The sequence below is a fragment of the Zalophus californianus genome, chromosome 1, assembly GCF_009762305.2.
Source record: "Zalophus californianus isolate mZalCal1 chromosome 1, mZalCal1.pri.v2, whole genome shotgun sequence".
In the NCBI taxonomy this organism is placed as follows: domain Eukaryota; kingdom Metazoa; phylum Chordata; class Mammalia; order Carnivora; family Otariidae; genus Zalophus; species Zalophus californianus.
This window is the reverse complement of record NC_045595.1, coordinates 203471009-203490053: the sequence shown is the minus strand read 5'-3', so window position 1 is coordinate 203490053 and position 19045 is coordinate 203471009. Positions and strand designations below refer to the sequence as shown.

General features: G+C 38.0%; 1 protein-coding gene across 1 annotated transcript in view; it reads left to right on the top strand.

Moving 5' to 3' along the window:
* Positions 1 to 17776, top strand: part of PAXBP1 (PAX3 and PAX7 binding protein 1) — a 33166-nt gene extending 15390 nt beyond the window's left edge. The window contains exons 9-18 of the mRNA XM_027584276.2: positions 2429 to 2528; positions 2616 to 2731; positions 4533 to 4732; positions 5751 to 5895; positions 6580 to 6701; positions 8089 to 8165; positions 8543 to 8609; positions 12682 to 12828; positions 14590 to 14744; positions 16607 to 17776. Coding sequence (XP_027440077.1) covers positions 2429 to 2528; positions 2616 to 2731; positions 4533 to 4732; positions 5751 to 5895; positions 6580 to 6701; positions 8089 to 8165; positions 8543 to 8609; positions 12682 to 12828; positions 14590 to 14744; positions 16607 to 16724 — 1247 coding nt within the window. The 3' untranslated portion in view covers positions 16725 to 17776. The remainder of the gene's footprint in view (positions 1 to 2428; positions 2529 to 2615; positions 2732 to 4532; positions 4733 to 5750; positions 5896 to 6579; positions 6702 to 8088; positions 8166 to 8542; positions 8610 to 12681; positions 12829 to 14589; positions 14745 to 16606) is intronic.
* Positions 17777 to 19045: the final 1269 nt, after the last annotated feature.

Here is a 19045-nt window from a genome sequence, read left to right as displayed (position 1 = left end):
ACACCTCAGGTGATCCAAGTGCAAGGGCCCCTCATGTTATTCTTTCTGAAAACAGTGCTTTGTCCTACAGGGTGTCCCCTAAATTAGATGTTGGATCCTTGAGAAGGCATCCTGTGTGCGGGATGGGTTTTGGACCATTGTAAAGAGGTGGTAATATGGCCCTCAGAGCTTGAGTGAGACTCACATGTGAGCCATATGAATGGCTTTGACCTCCTCTTTTTGCCACACAAACTTAAGTTGGTTTATTGCCATATTGGGCACCTAGATGACTAATGCGGGCCTTCCAGATCACTTTTGATCCAGGCAGAACCAGATTTCTGGGGCAGATTACAGGTAACCTATGAAGGGAAGTAATTCCTTTTTAAGTTAAATGGTTTGTATGAGCTGTGCATCTCGTCAGATACCTTTTCCTGTCTATTATCTGTTCTTTATAATTTGAAGCTAATTACTTACATGATATTAGACATAAAGGTTGAATGGTGTATGTTAATTAGATGGAGAGTTGGGAAAAAATTGAAAAGTAATGAGAAAGTGAAAAATACTGCCTTGGAGGGGAGTATTCATTGTCATAGGTTTGAGGAAAATTATATGGGACACTAAAGTATCACGTCATTTCTGATCTTTTTTTAAAGAAACAAAAAACCCTGAGATTCATCTGTTGAGATTTGTGAACACTTACCACAATTACTGCATGTAGTTTTAGAGAAGTGAAGGAGGCTATCCCTCAAGTCATCTACTCTCTCATATTTCCCTTATTATACTATAGAATCTAATAAACATAGCGACATTTTAAGTATTTATTATAGCAATGAATAATCTTTAAAATATTTCTTTAATGACGGATACCTCTTAAAGAGACAGGAATCATTTCTATAGTTTGGGACTTTAGCTAATTCACCTGTGGTGTGTGAACTCACAGTTGAGGTACAATAGGGGCATTTTTCTTGTTTACCATACTCATCTTTCTTTATAATTGCTGAACTCTGGAACATCCTTCCTGATGTCAGAGCGATTTTGAAGTATGAATGAACAATTCAGGAAGTCCGCTTTTAAAAATAGTTGGGTCTATGATAGTTAGGATACACTGAAGTAGAAGGCTGATTTTGGGGTTTGTTTTTTTCTGTTGCTGCTATTGGCAGCACATCTCTGATATCCGGGGAAGAAATATGCAAAAGCCTTGAATCGATGTCTTTCATTTTATGTATGATTTTCCCTGCATCCTGTCCCTTGGGTGGTTTGCTTCTGTTACAATCCCTGTCTTACAGAATATCTTCTGTGTTCTAAATGTAGAAACGAGGGAAGTATTGCATACATATGTTACCCTTGCTCTTCCTCCTACCCCAGACAAGAGATTAGAGGACTTTTCTCTGGAGAGAGAGAATGGGTCCAGAGAAAAGACCCTGAGACGCCCCCAACAGAAGGCTTTGTCCCAGGGATTGGATGGAGAGGCCTCTGTTAGATACCCCCCACCTTTGTCCGTAGAACTAGCAATCTCGTTCTTTTATATGAGGTGGTTACTGATCATAGAGCAGCACACACAGTAGAACCAAAGGGACTGAGGAAACAAAGACAGTGCAGGCAGCAGAAGAAAATATAAAATAGACTTGATATCCTTCGGGAGGTAGTAGGAGGTGCCGTACATGTGACAGAAGTAGAGGATGCTATAGAAAGGGAGTATTCTCAGAGTAAGAGCCATCTCTTAGAAATGAAAAATATGGTAACTGAAATATAAATTTAAATAGGAAGGTTGGAAGCTAAGGCTAGAAAATTGCCCTAGAAAGTTAAAAAAAGAGACGGAAAATAGGAATCAAAAAGAGAAGTAAGGGAATTGTGCTTTGAAAGAGTTTGTTTGAGAAAGCGTAGGTTGGTCCTCTTAGATCTGGTTTTCAGTCTATATGTTGATTCTGCCCTTATTCTAGAAATAGTAATGAGAATAAATTTCTACACAGCAAAATTAGAATAAATAGGATATATTATTAAATTCCTGAAACAAAGCTGTTTTCTCATCCTTTCTATCCATGTTTCTTTTCTGTCGTATCATTCAACATGTGATGCTTAACTTCTTCCTTAAAAAGTAATCTATTATTTTTCCCTTTGCACAGGTAATTTTGATTTTTAATTTATTTGGTCATCATGATAGCATCAACTAGTTAGTTCTGTTACAAGTAGATATAAAAATAGTGATTAAGCCCAGTTGTTTTTGTGTAGGGTTATTGAACTCTCCATTTATTTTTCTACTCCTTTTCCTGGGAACACAGCATAATACTGAGATTCGCTCTAAACTAGAAAACTATCTGGTTTACCAGTTACCGCAGAATCCTGTCATTGAGATTAGCAAACAGTCTGTCATTATGGCTTATTCTGTGCAAACTCTTTCCTCAAGATTGTTGAAGGAAGGCTTTTAATTTTAACCATCGTTGTTTTACAGATAAAGCTCTGATGGCACCAAATCTCGATTCCTTTGGGCGAGATCGGGCACTGTATCAAGAGCATGCAAAACGTAGGATTGCAGAACGGGAGGCCAGGAGGTAATTCTAAAAATGCTTGCTGTTGCTTTGTTTGCAAAGGGAGGAATCTCTTTTATCTGGTTTGGGAACATGATGTTTGTTGTTTAGGACTCGTCGGAGACAAGCCAGAGAGCAAACCGGTAAGATGGCAGATCACCTTGAAGGCCTTTCCAGTGACGATGAAGAAACTTCTACGGATATTACAAATTTCAATCTGGAAAAAGGTTAGACATTTATTTGGAAATGAGATGCATTGCCACTTTAGTTTCTACTTGGGTGTGGTTTTTACCATGAGATGGTGTGAAGTTTTGTGGCCTCTGAATTAGAATCAGCCACTTTTTTCTTAATTGTAAAAACTTGTACCCATTTTTATTAACTGAATATAATGATTTCTCAAAATAGTGGTGACACCTCATCACGGGCTTTATTTAGTACTTGCGTAATAAATGATATTACTCTTCAGAATCATAGAATTTTAAGTGACCAAAAAAAAAAAAAAAATGTGCCAAATCCCAAGGATAGACCTAATGCATCCTGTCCTAGGAAGGTAGAGCTCGGCCATGGGACACTCAGCCCTTACGTAAACTCCTGATTTGGGGAGTCCTGAAATAATTTCAACCAAGAGGATTAATAGGAGTTAATACTATTATGTGCCAGGCATTTCTAGAAAGGTTTTCAGAAATCTTTATTTGCCACCATTGGTTGTGGTTATTTGGAATTATATCGGCTGCAAGCCAATTGGAACTTAGTTGGAGAAGTGTGTTTTTCTCCCACCTTTTCATAGTGAATATTTTTAAACAGAAATTAGAAAGAATAGCACAGTGATCACCCATGTACTTGTCACTCAGATTCAACAGTTTTTACCATCATTTAACCAAGTTTGCCTTAATTTGTTGAGGGATGTGTGAGTGTGTATGTGTATTGTTGAACCATTTGGAAATAACCTATAGGCACCATGATACTTTAAACACTTGAGCATGTTTAACGAAAAGTTCTTAATATTGTGTCTGTTTAGTAGCACTTCCCCCAGAATAAAACTCTTGGGACTGTTTTTGTGGGTCATTCTGTATTTTCCAAACTAGGATCCACACGAGATTTCCTGCCCCACTTTTGGTTGTTACGTTTTTTCCCCCTAGAATTAATGAATGTCCATGAGTACCTTACACATATACACACCCCCATTGTTTGTTTAAGACATTAAGTTTTTGAAGAGACCAGGCCACTTACCTTGCAGAACTTCCGACATTCTAAATTTGTCTGTTTCCTCATAGTATTAATTTGTTTTTCCATTCACTGTTATTTCTGTGTAAGCTGGCATTTAGGTCTGAAGACTTGATCGGATTGAGGTTAAGCTTTTGTTTTGGCAAGAATACTTCATATAAGATGCTGCTGCTTATTGCATTAATGTCAGACGGCGAATGTTAGATTGTCCCACTATTAGTGATGTTAAGATTGATCTTGACAAGTAAGTTGTCACAACTAGGTTTCTCCATTATAAAGATTCCCAAGTCGTCAGCAACATCAGAGAACCTTCCACTTAAAGATCCTAGCCTCCATTGCCGATACTTGTCTATGTCCGTTCTTGCTGTCATCGATAGACTTTGAAAAAAGTGATACGATTGTTCACTGATCATGATGCACATCTGATATTTATAGTGATTTGTGGACTGAAGAGCAATTGCTTCATGCAATTACTCATGATTAATATACCATAGTAACTGAAATTTGAACTGACTTGTTGGGGGACAGGTGGGATTTAACTAAACTCTCGGTACCAGAAATGGTACATATTGCAGCTGTGCAAACGAACACTGCCTGCACTCTGGTTTGCATAATAGACATTTGAAACCTAAACTTACTCTGTTTATGCTTTCTGTTAAGTAGTAATTAATAGTGATTTCTCCATAATGAGCCTATCTGACTGATACTGAAGCTACACCGAAAATACTGAATTGTGTTTTTTTCTACTACAGACTAAATTATGGTTCTCTGTGGGATTTTTGTTGTTTTTATTGTTGTCTTTAGATCGCATTTCAAAGGAGTCCAGCAAGGTTTTTGAAGATGTCCTTGAAAGTTTCTATTCAATCGACTGTATTAAATCCCAGTTTGAGGCATGGCGTTCAAAATACTATCTGTCCTACAAGGATGCTTACATCGGCCTTTGTTTGCCAAAGCTGTTCAACCCCCTTATACGGCTGCAGCTTCTCACTTGGACTCCTCTTGAGGTGAGTGGCTTGTGTCACTAGTACAAAGCAATATAACATGGTACCTGGGTAATTTTAATCTCAGAGCTAGAGGGGAGGTAAGGCACCGGGCTCCAATACCAATTGTATGATGTCATGATCCTTTACCCTCCCTTCCTTCTAAAGAGAGCCGTTGGTTACTTTCAAGTTACAGGCAGTGCTTTTCTCAGTCAACTAAAATTACATGTAGTGACACTGGGATATGAACATGAATGAATAATCAGACCTTGGTCCTTTGATCCTAGAAAAACTTAGAACCTCCTGGGAAAGCTCAGTGAGGTGGATGTGAAATGAGGACCTGAATTGAGTCGGGGGTAATGGAAGTTGGGAGAATAAGACAAATTGATAAATTTAAGAGGTGCAATCAAGGACCTGATGGCCTGGTATATAAGGGTCCTATATACGTTCAGTGGTCACGTTTAAGAGAGGATTTGGGGGGTAATGAGGATGTGGACAGAGCCATGGGCACGAGTGAGATGGGCTGGGTTGGATGTGTAAACCATAAGGAGAGGGCTGAGGTCGGAGCCCTTGAAACGACTGAACAAAACTGAACCATTTGGCCCCCAGCTCTCAGTTGGTCTTTGCCAGACCTTGTGGCGTTTCACCCTGTGCATGTGTGTCTTAGTACACAGCAGAGCTCAGCGGGACTTCTGTGCATTTTGGAGTTCTTTTTCTGGGTCGCTCCCTCCTCTGCCCCAAGGCTTCTAGCTGTCTCAGCCTCCCTGAGCTCCAGTGCTTGTCTCCACACCTGAGCGAGACTGCTCTGCCTGTGGTCTCCCACCAGGGGCTCGCCTCCTTTGAGTCTCTCCCTTTCGGGGGCCATAGTCCTCTACTGCCTGTGTCCAGTGTCTGAAAATGGATGTTTCGTATATTTTGTCTAGTCTCTAGTTGTTTACGGCTGAAGGTTAAATCCTGTTCCTGTTCCTGTTCCTCTTACCATGGCTAGAGGCAGAAATAGCAAGCATTTGAAATGTTTCACTTGTAATATTCTTTTTTCTAGGCAAAATGTCGTGACTTTGAGAATATGCTGTGGTTTGAATCTTTGCTGTTTTATGGTTGTGAAGAGCGAGAGCAAGAGAAAGATGATGTCGATGTTGCACTATTGCCTACCATTGTGGAAAAGGTGATTCTTCCTAAACTAACAGGTAGACATTTCTGAATTTGAACATTTAAACACGTGGGTTTTCCAAATCTATTTTTATGAGTTTTTAACCAGAGCATATTTCCTCATAGAAGTTATATTACAAATGATAAAGTAACCACCGGGTCCAGAGATGGCTAAAGGGTAGACATCTCTTAACCTAGGACTTGAAGACCACCTTGGGGTGGGCCTGGAGTTGGGGGTAGTAATTGATCCATAGGCGAATTTTAGAGACTCTTAAACACGACCCGAAGCAAAACTGAACACATAGTTTTGGCAGGGGGATATGCATTTTCCTGGGGAGCAATTTCATTACTTCTGTTAATTTCTCAAAAAAGATTAGGAATCATTGGTATGGGAACCTATTTAAAATATTAAAAATAAGTTTCAAGTTTAGTTAGGAATTCTTGATGCTGGGACATCTCCTAGGATACAGAAGTCCTCCCTTCCCTGCCAATCTTTATTATCACCCAGCAGCAGAAAATAGAATGAATCTATGCCCTCCCCACATTTGCCTAATCCTCAATGTTCCCACAGTTAAGAGGACAAAGAAGAGTGGAGCTTATACTCTAGAGAGAGAAAAAGTAAGTCAGGATTGGCATTTATAAGTTGAGGACTGCTTGACAGCAGATTTAAGTCAGCTGCAATTTACTTCTGTATCTCAACACATTCTACTTTTCTCTTATAGTAATAGCTGAAAATATGTGGGACCCTTTCTCTACAACACAGACTTCAAGAATGGTTGGAATTACACTAAAATTGATAAATGGATATCCTTCAGTAGTGAATGCAGAAAACAAAAATACACAGGTAATTTATTTATTATCTGTGAACGGTTTTTTTCCTCCCCTCACCTTTCAAAAATGAGCAAGAGCTGGGGCACCTGGGTGGTTCAGTCGGTTAAGTGGCTACCTTCAGCTCAGGTCATGATCTCAGGGTCCTGGGATTAAGCCCTGCGTCCATCTCCCTGCTTGGTGGGGAGTCTGCTTCTCCCTCTCCCCCGCCCCTCCCCCACGGCTCATGCACGCGTGCGCTTTCTCTCTCTCTCTCAAATAAATAAAAAATAAGCAAGAGTTGAGGGAATGAGTGGTTATGTTCTTTTTTTTTTTTTTTAAAGATTTTATTTATTTGACAGAGACAAAGCGAGAGAGGGAACACAAGCGGGGCGCCTGGGTGGCTCAGTCGTTAAGCGTCTGCCTTCGGCTCAGGTCATGATCCCAGGGTCCTGGGATCGAGCCCCGCATCGGGCTCCCTGCTCAGCGGGAAGCCTGCTTCTCCCTCTCCCACTCCCCCTGCTTGTGTTCCCTCTCTCGATGAGTGGTTATGTCCTAAGGCTCGCCAGAAAATCCCATTCCCTCAGGCCATCTGGTCCTTTATAGCCTGAAATATACAAGATTTGAGATAATCATTTTTAATTTTCAACTCTCTCTGGCAAGGTGATGTCATTACTCCAGGTAGCCTCTCATCCTCACCTCCCCACTTCCCACTAATTAAACATCCCTTTAAGAACTGTTTTTTTGTTTTTTTGGAAAAAGAAAAATGTAAAACTACTAGAATGGGTAACCGTTGATGACTTAAATGCTAAAACATTTGAACAGCATGTAAAACAACTGGTTTTCAAACTTCAGATTGTTGCCATCCCTCTGGGCCTTCTTAGTTAAGCAATTTAGACACAGAAAAGGTGCTCTTTTTTTTTTTATGATTTTATTTATTTGAGAGAAAGAGAGGGCCTAAGTGGGGGATGTAGAGAGAGATGGAGAAGCAGGCTCCCCGCTGAGCAGGAAGCCCGATGCTGGACTCGATCCCAGGACCCTGAGATCATGACCTGAGCAGAAGGCATAAGCTTCACCGACTGAGCCACTCAGGTGCCTCAGCAAAGGTGCTCTCCACAGTCATTTTCACTGACCTCATTTTGAGAAGAACCAGATTATGTGTCTGACTTTAAATCTTAGTGGTATATAGTAGCCTGAAGGTTTACAGATTTCTAAGTGGCTTCATTGCCTGGTAGTTGAGGGCTGAACTAAGAGTAGTGAGTATTAAAGACCTTAATGCCTTCAGTGAGGAAGGTAAAAAAAAAATAGAAGACTGTTGACTTGAAATTGAATACTCAGTGATTTAGAATACGGCTTGTTTTTCTTAAAATTTAACTTTTATCATAACCCTTATTAAAATGTGTGCTCTGTTTTTAATTCTTTAGGTGTACCTAAAAGCACTCTTATTAAGAATGAGGAGAACTTTAGATGATGATGTTTTCATGCCCTTATATCCCAAAAAGTAAGTAGCTCTTCAGAATGTTAAAGATGTTAGTATTCTCCATCATCTTCCAGAGAAGGCTTGAAGTTCTAGAAAAACTAAAGGTAGCCTGAAATACAAACTTTACCTTTTTAAACCTGTAACCCAAAGAGACTAGCTCAGTGGGGAAATTATTCCCTTAAGCAGAATAAAGCAAATAATGCTTTTTGTTCTCCCTTTGTATCTCACAGTAAATTTCCATTTTCTTTTAAAACCTATCTTCTGGAATATAATTATTTGAAAATTTGAAAAATTACTTAATTCTTTTGTTCAGCTATTTTACTTGTAGAACTCTTTTCCAGGAATCAAATGGCAGTTAACATATAAAATATTTGCTCATTTTTCTCTTTTTTTCTTAGTGTCTTGGAAAATAAAAATTCTGGGCCTTATTTGTTTTTTCAACGACAGTTTTGGTCTTCAGTTAAGGTATGTGTCTCTAGGCTATCTAAAAGACTTCAGATTTTGTTTGACTCATATATTTCAGAAGGTATTTTGCAATTTGATTAAGTCAATCTATAGGCTTAGATTGATAATCTGTATATAAACTCCATTTTACAAACTAGTTTTATTCCAAAAGTTTGTTCAGGTATGAGGTTTCCACACGAGAAAATGTATTGAGTTCCAAAGCAAGGTCTAAGCTAGCCAGCAAAATGCCTTGCTAAGCCACAGTTCTTTATTCAGTGAGTAGAGTACCAGTTACTTTTCTAAATTGGCGAATATAGCACTGAATATGATAGAAGTGGAGCCTTCGTGGAGTTGATAATCCAGCATAGTTGACAGCAAACCAGTATTACCATCTCAGGTGTGATGAATCTTGAAAGGAGAAGTTCAAGGTAGTATGGGCGCATATGACAAGGGCACAGAGTCCTTGACTGGTGAGTCACGGAAGATCCCCGACTGCCCCGGGGAAGTGCTATTTAGATCATTAGACCAGAAGAATAGGAGCTGACACTGAGCTGAGGATGAGCAGCATATTCTAGAAAAACTGAGAAAAGTCCAAGATGGCTGGAGTTAGGGAGGAGATGAGCTAGCTTCCCAGATGACATAGGAGCTGTAATTTACACATAGACATGTGTTCACTACCCATATCAAGATGCATAACACTTCTACCATCTCCCCAAATTCCCCATATCCCTTTGTAGTCAAGCCCACCCCTGCACCATGGCCACCCCTTCTCCTTGTCCTGTGGTTTTCTTTGTAAGGGTACCTTATGAATGGAATTTTTTACAGTCTGGCTTCATTTACCTAACATACTGCATTTGAGATTTATCAGTGTTGTCATGTGTTACTGGCAGTTAATTTCTTTTATTGCTACGTAGTATTCCTTTGTAAAGTGGATGATACCACAAGTTGCTTTTTTTTTTTAATCCGTTCTCCAATTGAGGAATATTGGATTTTTTCCAGTTTGGAGTGATTATGAATTAAAGCTGCTGTAAGCATTTGCATACAGGCCTTTTCTGGGTATGTAAGTTTACATTTCAGTTGGATAAATACCTACGCAAAGCTGGTTTTCAGATCAACAATATATTAATGTTATCCAGTTATCCCTCATTTTCACCACATACCCTACTCGGTATTGTCAGTTTTGGAGTGTTTTTTTTTTTAAGTCATTCTACTAGCTGTGTAGAGGTGTCCTGTTACAGTCTTATTTTGTATTTCTCTAATGACTGATGATGTTGAGCATGTTTTCCTGTGTTTATTTGCTATTTGTATATGTTCTCTGGTGAAGTATCTGTTCAAATCTTTTGCATTTTTTTAAAGATTTTATTTATTTGAGAGAGAGAGCAGGAGGAGGGGCAGAGAGAGAGGAAGAAACAGACTCCCTGCTGAGCAGGAAGCCCGATGCAGGGACTCAAAGCTGGATCCTAGGACCCTATTATCATGACCTTACCTGAAGGCAGACGCTTAATCAACTGAGCCAACCCAGGCACCCAAATCTTTTGCATTTTTAAAAATTGTCTTACTGAGCTTTGAGTTCTGTATTCTGGATACAAATTCTTTATCAAGTGTATGATTTGTAGAGTTTTACTTTTCTACTGTGTGGCTTGTCTTCATTCCCTCAACAGTCTTTCAGAGTGCAGAAGTTCTTCATTTTGATGATGTCTAGCTTATCACTTTTTCCTGTCATGGGTTGTGCTTTGGGTGTCATATCTAAGAAATCTTTGTGTAACACAAGACCACAAAGTTTTTCTCCTATCCTTTCATCTAGGTAGTTCATAGTTTAAGCTTTTACATATAAGTCCATGATCCATTTTGAGTTAATTTTTATATAAGGTGTAGGGCCTGGATTGAACTTCATTTGTTCCAGAACTGTTTATTGAAAAGGTTATCTTTTTTTTAATTTTTAGAATTTTTAATTCCAGTATAGTTGATGCACATTATATTAGTTTCAGGTGTACAGTATAGTGGTTCAACCATTCTTTGCATTACCCTGTGCTCAACATGATACATGCATTCCTTAATCCCCATCACCTGTTTCACTCATCACCCCTCCTCCCACCCAGCCTCCCCTCTGGGGACCATCAGTTCTCTATAGTTGAGTCTGTTTCTTGTTTGTCTTTTTTTTCTTTGCTTATTTGTTTTCTTGAATTCCACATATAGGTGAAATCATATGGTATTTGTCTTTCTCTAACTGACTTAATTTCACTTACCATTACACTCTCTAGCTCCATCCATGTTGCAAATGGCAAGATTTCATCCTTAATGATGGCTGAATAATATTCTGGGTGTGTTTGTGTACATAACCACATCTTCTTTATCTATTCATCAATCGATGGACAGTTGGGCTGCTTCCATAATTTGGCTATTATAAATAATGCTCAGGCTGTCTTTTTTGAATTGCTGTGTACCTTTATTGAAAATTAATATTGGTCATGGAAGGGACATGCACAAATTGCCATTTTTAAGATTACTCTGGCTGTTGTGTGGTTAATGGATCAAAGAAGGTAAGGATAGTAATAATGAAAATTTATTAAGGATGTACTGTGTGCTAAGCACCGTGCCACACTGTTGTTTATCTTGTTGAATTGTCACAGTAGCCTATAACTAGACACCGTTCTCGCTCTATTCCTGGGACAGTTAGGCACAGAATAACCAGCCCAGAGTCATTCCTTTGTTCAGTGTAAAAACGGGAGTCTGATTGAGACCAGTTCTGACTGATGAGCAGCTCTTCTCAGCTGGGGTCTGTGAAATAATCAATACCTAATGCCCTAAGTCCTCCACTGAGCATAATGAATTCTCTTTTCCCTGCGTCTAGAATGGTACTTGGCTATGTACCATCTTTGGGAAAATTAAGGAGCCACTCAAATCATTTTCTGTAGGTTTTATTTCTCTCTTAGAACCCTGCTTGAGAAAGACTACTCCAGAGCTAGTGCTCATAATCATTTGAGGAACTGGGAGGTCCAGAAAGAGATGATGGCAGCTTTGGATTAGGGGAGGTGGCAACAGGAACTGAGAGAAATGGACACAGTGGATGGAGGTGGGGTCAAACAACTGGAGGGAAAGGTGCAGAACGGCATCCAAGTTTCCAGCCTAATCAGTTGGTTGGATAATGTTAACATTTACTGAGCTGAGAAATACTGAGAAGCTTGGGAATTTTTATGCTGGGATGGGCTGGGAACTCCCATTTTATAATAATGTGACTGCATAATAATGGCTTCTATTTTGCGTGTATTGAACTTTAGTAGCTTGAGCTATTAAAGTGATATAGCTCAATTCAGGTTCATGAGATTTGGTAAACATGCAGTGTTGTAGTCAAAAAGAGAATTTCCATCTTTTTGTAGATGGTTGTAGGACTCACTTAAGCATGATTTTGAATGAAGGACATTTATCGAAGGATCAGCACTTGCCCGGTAGTACTTTCTATTATGATGGAAGATGTTCTGTTTTTGTACTGGTCTATAAAGTAGCCACTAGCCCCGTGTGGCTATTTATGTCTTAATTAGTTAATTTTAATTAATTAAAGCTTAAAATTCAAATTCTCAGTCATTTGAGGCAACATTTGGACCCTGTTAATTAGTACTTTGGCAAGACATGGTCCACTTTATTTCATAAAGTGTTTTACTCTGTAACTATTTTCTTTGGCTTAATTTAGTTGTTTAACAAAGCCTTGGAATAGTTTTTCTTTTTATAAAAAAGCCAGACTTCTAGAAACAGAGATCTGATGCATGGTGGCCAGAAGTGGGGAGTCCAGGGTGGGGGGACTAGGTGAAAGGGGTCAAAAGTACACACTTCCAGTTACAGGATAAAATAATTCTGTGTGTAATGTACAACATGGTGACTGTAGGTAATAATAACGTGTTGTATAAAGTTGCTAAGAGAGTAGATCTTAAAAGTTCTCATCACGAGGGAAAAAATGTAGTTAGGTGAGGGATACTAACTGTGGTGATCATTTCACAATATATACTTAGATCAAATCATTATGTTGTACACCTTATACAGTGTTATGTGTTAATTGTATCTCAGTCTGAGAGAAAATAATTTTCTTTTCTCTTTCTAGCTATTAGGGAATTTTCTTCAGTGGTATGGCATTTTCTCGAATAAAACTCTTCAGGAGTTGTCAATAGACGGTTTATTAAATAGATACATTCTCATGGCTTTTCAGAATTCAGAATATGGAGATGACAGCATCAAAAAAGCCCAAAATGTGAGTTAAATGACACATACTATAGTTTTTAAAGCATGTAAATTAAAATGGATTAAGTTTCCTTTATTTGAAGAGAGATTTTAGAATTTTATGAAAACGATTACTGACCTTGGTGTAATGTTGACAATCAGTTTGCCTCCCAGGTGGTTCTGAACCCCCTCAGCATTTTTTACATAAACATGTATCCTGTAACATTTGTATCTATCATTCTATCCATCTATTATATCATTATTTGGTAGGTATTAATAAAAGTTTTAATTTCAAAATAATACATTTTTAAAAGTTGGATGAAATGCTATTTTGAATGTTATTACAACAATAGTCTCTTTCTCATTTAAGAAATAATTTTTATTTTGTTTTCTACTTTATGGGAGTTACAGAGTTTCATCTTTTTTATATTATTTTTTTTAAAGATTTTATTCTTAAGTAATCTCTGTATCCAACGTGGGGCTCGAGCTTACCACCCTTAAATCAAGAGTCATATGCTCTACCAAGTGAGCCAGCCAGACACTCCCAGTTTCTCTTTTTTAAAAATATTTTTTGAAATAATTATAAAATTAAAATTTGCAAGTACAATACAAAGTTTTTTCCCTCAGCCATGTCAGAGTAAGTCTCTAACATGATACTCCCCTGCCCCAAATACTTTCATGTCTGTTTCCTATAAACATGGCTGTTCTTATACATAATTACAGTGTAACCATCAACTTATCTATTACTGTCATCTAAGCTTTGAGACCCTTCAGGTTTTGTCAGTTATGTCAATAATATCACATCCTTGGTGAGAGAAGTTCCCAGATCATTCTTGGCATTTAATTATCATGTCTTCCTTAGTCTCCTTTAATCTGGAAGAGTTCTTGTCTTTCCCTGACTGTTACAAAACCTTGACACTTTTAAAGATGATGGGCTAGCTGTTTTGCAGAATATCCCTCAATTTGGGTTTGTTGGATATTTTCATGGTTGGATTCAGATTCTGTATCTTTGGCAGGAACTGTCCCAGATTTTATTTGAGTCCCTTCAAGTTGACCTCTGTGACCTTGTAACATGTCATCTCATTTTGGGGGAGCACTTTCTTGCTTTCTGGCACATGATGTTCCGGGCTTATCTTCTACTTGCTTGGAATCAGCCATTTTTCTAAGCATCCCTGGGTTCTTTAGTGGGGAGCCTTCTCTGCCCGCTTGACTGAATCCTGCTAGTACACTGCCCTCTTCCATATGAAATCAGCCTCACCTTGCTTGGATTTTGTACTGACACCATGCCCTGTTCACCTTGCCTAGGCTCTTGCCCTAAGCTGCACCCTTGGTGCAGTGTTCTCTTGACCCCACTCTGGGCCGGCATGGATACTTGCTCACTGAATTGTTTAGGATAGGGAGAGGCTACAGTGTGGTATTTATGCTGCACATGTTTTTATATGAAAAGCTGCTGATAAAAGGAAATTCAGTTCATTTAGGGCTTCCTGGAAGACAGGAAAATGAAGCATTTGATTATCAATTTTATGTCCCTAATTTACTTAAATATTGAAGGTTATTTATCTTTTGTTTTGAGTACCTCTCTGTTGAAGTTAAAAATACAGATATATTCAGGTATATTTGTATAGTTAATGTGGAAAGTCAGGTTTAAAAGAATATCCCTTCAAAGCGATTGGCTATATATAGTTCAATAGCAGGTCTTCTAGTTACATACATTATCCCCATTGTCTAGGCTCAGCTTTTAGATACTTTATTTTGTTTTAACTATTTTATTTTACATCTTTCTTCTTCATAGGTAATCAATTGTTTCCCAAAGCAGTGGTTCATGAACCTGAAAGGAGAAAGAACTATTTCTCAGTTAGAAAACTTCTGTCGATACCTTGTACACTTAGCAGATACAATCTACAGAAACAGTATCGGATGTTCCGATGTGGAAAAAAGAAATGCGAGGTAATTTTCTGTAATTGTTCAATGAAATGGTGATCTAGAGTCTTTAGTTTTTGTCACATTTAGTATTATTAAAATGTCTTAGAGTCATGTTTATATTTTACTTTAAATTGTGCATTGATTTGGTATTGGTAAACCTACCAAAAAGACACATCATTTTTTATTTTGGCAGTATTACCTAATCTTTTTTTCAATGTGTTATTTATGAAGTATTAAGAAGGACTTCTGGTAAGCACCAGCTCTAAGTCAAATGAATGAATCATGGTTTTCTCCGTCTCCTCCCTTGAAGAATTGGGGGAGATTTCAGGCTCTTAGAATGTCATGGATCTTAACCTCTAGAGGATCATTATATAGATGTAAACCCTCAAAAAGCTGGTCACTGAAACTTAAGTATATTAAAGGTTATATGCCAGTTTCGGCACATTAGTGCTGTGTGTGGAGTTTTCCTGTATCCATATCATAGACTAAAGGTCATCACTCATGATTTTTGGGGAGCAGCTTGTACATAATTTTTACCAGGGGTTGCAAGGAAGGAATGAATAAGTGAACCATTATCCTTTTTTTTTTTTTTTAAGTTTCATATATTGTTGCTAATGTCTAGAGTTTCCGTTTTCAGAATATACACTATCAGTCATACCCCTCTAACAAAACTTTTTCCTCATTTCCCTTCCATGAAAAAACCTTATTTTCTTGAGAAGATTTGCTGTCTCTTAGAATAAAGTTAAAAATCAAGTAGATAGTAAAGATTTTAGTGGTAAAATTCTTTGGCAGGTGATTTTGATTTATATTTTAATTTCATTAGTGTGGGTCACTTTGTTGTTGGTTGTTATTTCTTGGCACTAATATTTCTTCTCGGTGTTTCTTACTAGATAAGTCCTGTTCACTTTTTAAACTTTGATTTATATATACTTGACTGTTTTTGTTGGGAAGTTAAATAACAAATGGTATTTACTTTTCTACAGAAAAGAACTTCAGTGCCTATTATAAGCATTTGCTGTGTGCAGAGCCCATAAAATAGGAAATAGGTTCCATGTGGGTTACAAAGTTTTACAAATAAAGTCCTTCTCTAAAAGGTGCTTGCTACAATTTTGCTGAGAAGAGACAGCTAATTACGTCACATTGTGTGCTGTTTCTCATTCATGGTTCAAACTGTTAAAACAGTCATTCTTAAAATGGTGCCTTGGATCATCAGCATCAGCATCACCTGGGAACTTTGTTAGAAATGCAGATTCTCAGGCCCCATCCCAGACCTACTGAATTTGAATCTGGGGGTGGGACCTGGTGATCTGTGTTTCAGCAGCCCTCTAGGTAATTTTGATGTATGCTGAAATTTGAGGACTACTCAGAATGACAGCTAGTTGGGGTGATAGAGGAAGCCAGCTTATGCTTTCTTAGTGAATTTAGGAAAAGTGGAGATTATGCTGGATTCGTGGATGGATTGGGGATGTATACACACATATACAGTTGTGTTCCAGGTATGTTCTGAAAGACCTGGGACTCTGGTTTAGGAGGGAATGGGAGGCAGAGCTCTGAGGTAGTTTGGCAATAGATACCCTTTCTTTCCTTTCTAGATTATCAGTGAAAATCATTGATCTGAATGGATTTTTGGGGTGTTTCTGTTTTTGAAAGTGGATACTTGGTCTCCGGGCTAGTCATTTAAACATATACAAGTTTTGTTTTATATGGACAAATTTATTTTATTTTTTTTACTTGCTATAACTTGCTTATTTCTGTCTTCTTTAAAAATGTGTGCTTGAAAAAATTGATTGCAAACCTCAAAAGTGGTCATAAAGTCAATAACAAATTTTCCTTTGAAAGCTTTGGTATTAATTAATAAGATATTGCTACATTTTTTTCTTTTTTAGGGAAAACATAAAACAGATAGTAAAACTCCTTGCAAGTGTTCACGCTCTGGATCATGCTATGTCAGTTGCAAGTGACCACAATGTGAAAGAATTTAAGTCTTTGATTGAAGGAAAATAGATCTGTGAGACTGAAAAGCCTGTTTGCTTTAATACCATTCCCAGTGTATAAATTTTGTATATATGTAAAGTTTCTTAAACTGTAAAATATTGATTCTTGTTTTAATACAAAGAACATTATTAATATTCAATACTGTGTCCTTAAATGCAATTTCTTTGGAATGAAAGGAATTCATATTATTTCTAGGAAGCCTATTAATGTTTTCCTTACTGCCTGTCATACTTTGTTTACAGAACTATTTTATATGGTCATTCAAATTAACCCTCTCAGTTAATTGTCCTCTGTAAACGATGTGTGCAGTGTAAATTGTGTAATTATGCATATATATATTTATACCACCATGGAGTTACTTTCACACTGGAAATTTGTGGTGTTTTTCTACAGAGTAAGCCTTTTAACAGCAGAAAATTATTCAGTAGCAAATTGTTTTAGGGAAATTACTACACTGTTGCAACAAAAGGGCTGGCAAGTGACTAAGTGTCCATCACCTTTTGGTTAGCAGTTGCTTTGCTGCCTTAAAATTGAGAGTTGAGTGTTGACTTAGTCATTGGGTGAATGGAAACTTTCTTCCTTGAATCAGCATTACAGTCAAATGTGGGTTTAATATGAACTCTAAATAATATATGCAACATAGATTTTTGAGAAGAACATAGAAGTTTAACTTTTGGAAAAAAATAGCCCCACAAACCTCAATGCATGGTTTTGGGCTGACTGTCCTGTCTCATTCATGATTTTACCCCCTGACCAGCTTACAAAAATACATGCATTTGAATTTTAGTAGTCTGTCATTTTATTTAAAATCCCACATATGTGAGTTATATATGCAATAAAGAATACGCCTTGCTGATTAGCTACACCCAGGCAATTTAATATCCTTGGTCTTCTATAATGTTTATACCATGTTGTAAATATTCAAAGAACTTGTTTTAAAGTTTATGCTTTCTGATTATGTGATTTTCAAAAGAGGAACTTTTTGGAAATTAAGGACTATTGTTTGATAATTATATATGTAATTAAGCTTTAGCCAAGCATTAAATTAATTTTTAAATAGATCTTTTGTATTTTGCTGGTGACTGATTTTAGAGCATTTCATATGACTCTAACATAGTGTGAGACTATCAGTGTGCATACCCTTGGTCAGGTCATATAATATTTATAACAGTGACATGCAGTCTAAGTGCATTGTCAGTTTTATCTTTATTGTAGGAACATTACTTATCCCTACATATTCATCCTGTTGCACAATAGTAGCCTACTAAATAGAATTAAAATGAGAACTTCAACAGAATAAAACATTTAAACATGTATACATAGGATATGCACATCATGTGTGCCTTAAATTTGTGTTTCCAAACCCATTAGACTGGTGATTTTTCCTGTGTCTACTTTTAAGGACTGTTGAAGTAAGCGGGAGACTTTATCCTATGCAATCTCTCAAGCTGTTTTTGTTTCAGGAATGGGTTTGAATACCACACAGGGACCTTGATATAAGGTGAATTCAGCATAGATGTAACAAGTAGTTACATAGATAGAACAAGTAGTTCTATCTCAACTGGAAAAAGTTTTGTTCCTGAAATAGCTAAATACATCCTTTCTTATGAAGGGAATTGGCAAAAGATAAATAGAGGGTAACATTTTAATGAAGCTAAAGGTTTGCTTCTTCAGTTTTTCCTTTTGGATCAGTCTTCTGAAATAACTCCAAAATAGGTGAGAAGGGTGTTTGAAAAGGAAAGCTATTTTATTGAGGCAATAGAAACCACAGTCATAAAGACTGATGGCTATGTTATAGCACATGATGGTGCCCCACCCATATCCCTGTGGATGCGCTGGTGTCCTGCAGGTACCTGTGGCTCTGCCGGAGGACTTTGTCTTGGCCTGTGCAGCAGGCTGGAGCATCCACCAGATAATGTCCCAGAGAACAGCCCTCAGCCAAAGAAGGGAGCAGGAAGAGAAATACCCAGTAGTTCCAGTCATCTGGAGAGGAGTCGCTGAGATAGCAGCAGGGAGGAGGCCGGGAGAGCCTGAGAGCTGTGAGATCATCATGAGACAGGCATGACCTCTGAAGCAGAGATGGCAGGAATTAAAGTCTCAGATGCAAGACTAAGAAGGTCTCAGCAAGGCTAACAGAGGGACTCCTCAACCCAGAGTTGCAGTTCTGAGTTTAGGTCTCCAGGAGCTGGCCTTTGTCTTCCCACCGTGCTCAGTCAGTGGTGCCCAGGGTCTCCTTGTGGGAGATCCTGGGGAGGCACGATTTCAAGTCTACCATACCAACTTTTAATCTCTCCAGTATGTTCCTCGTCATCTCCAAGAGGGCTTCAGTT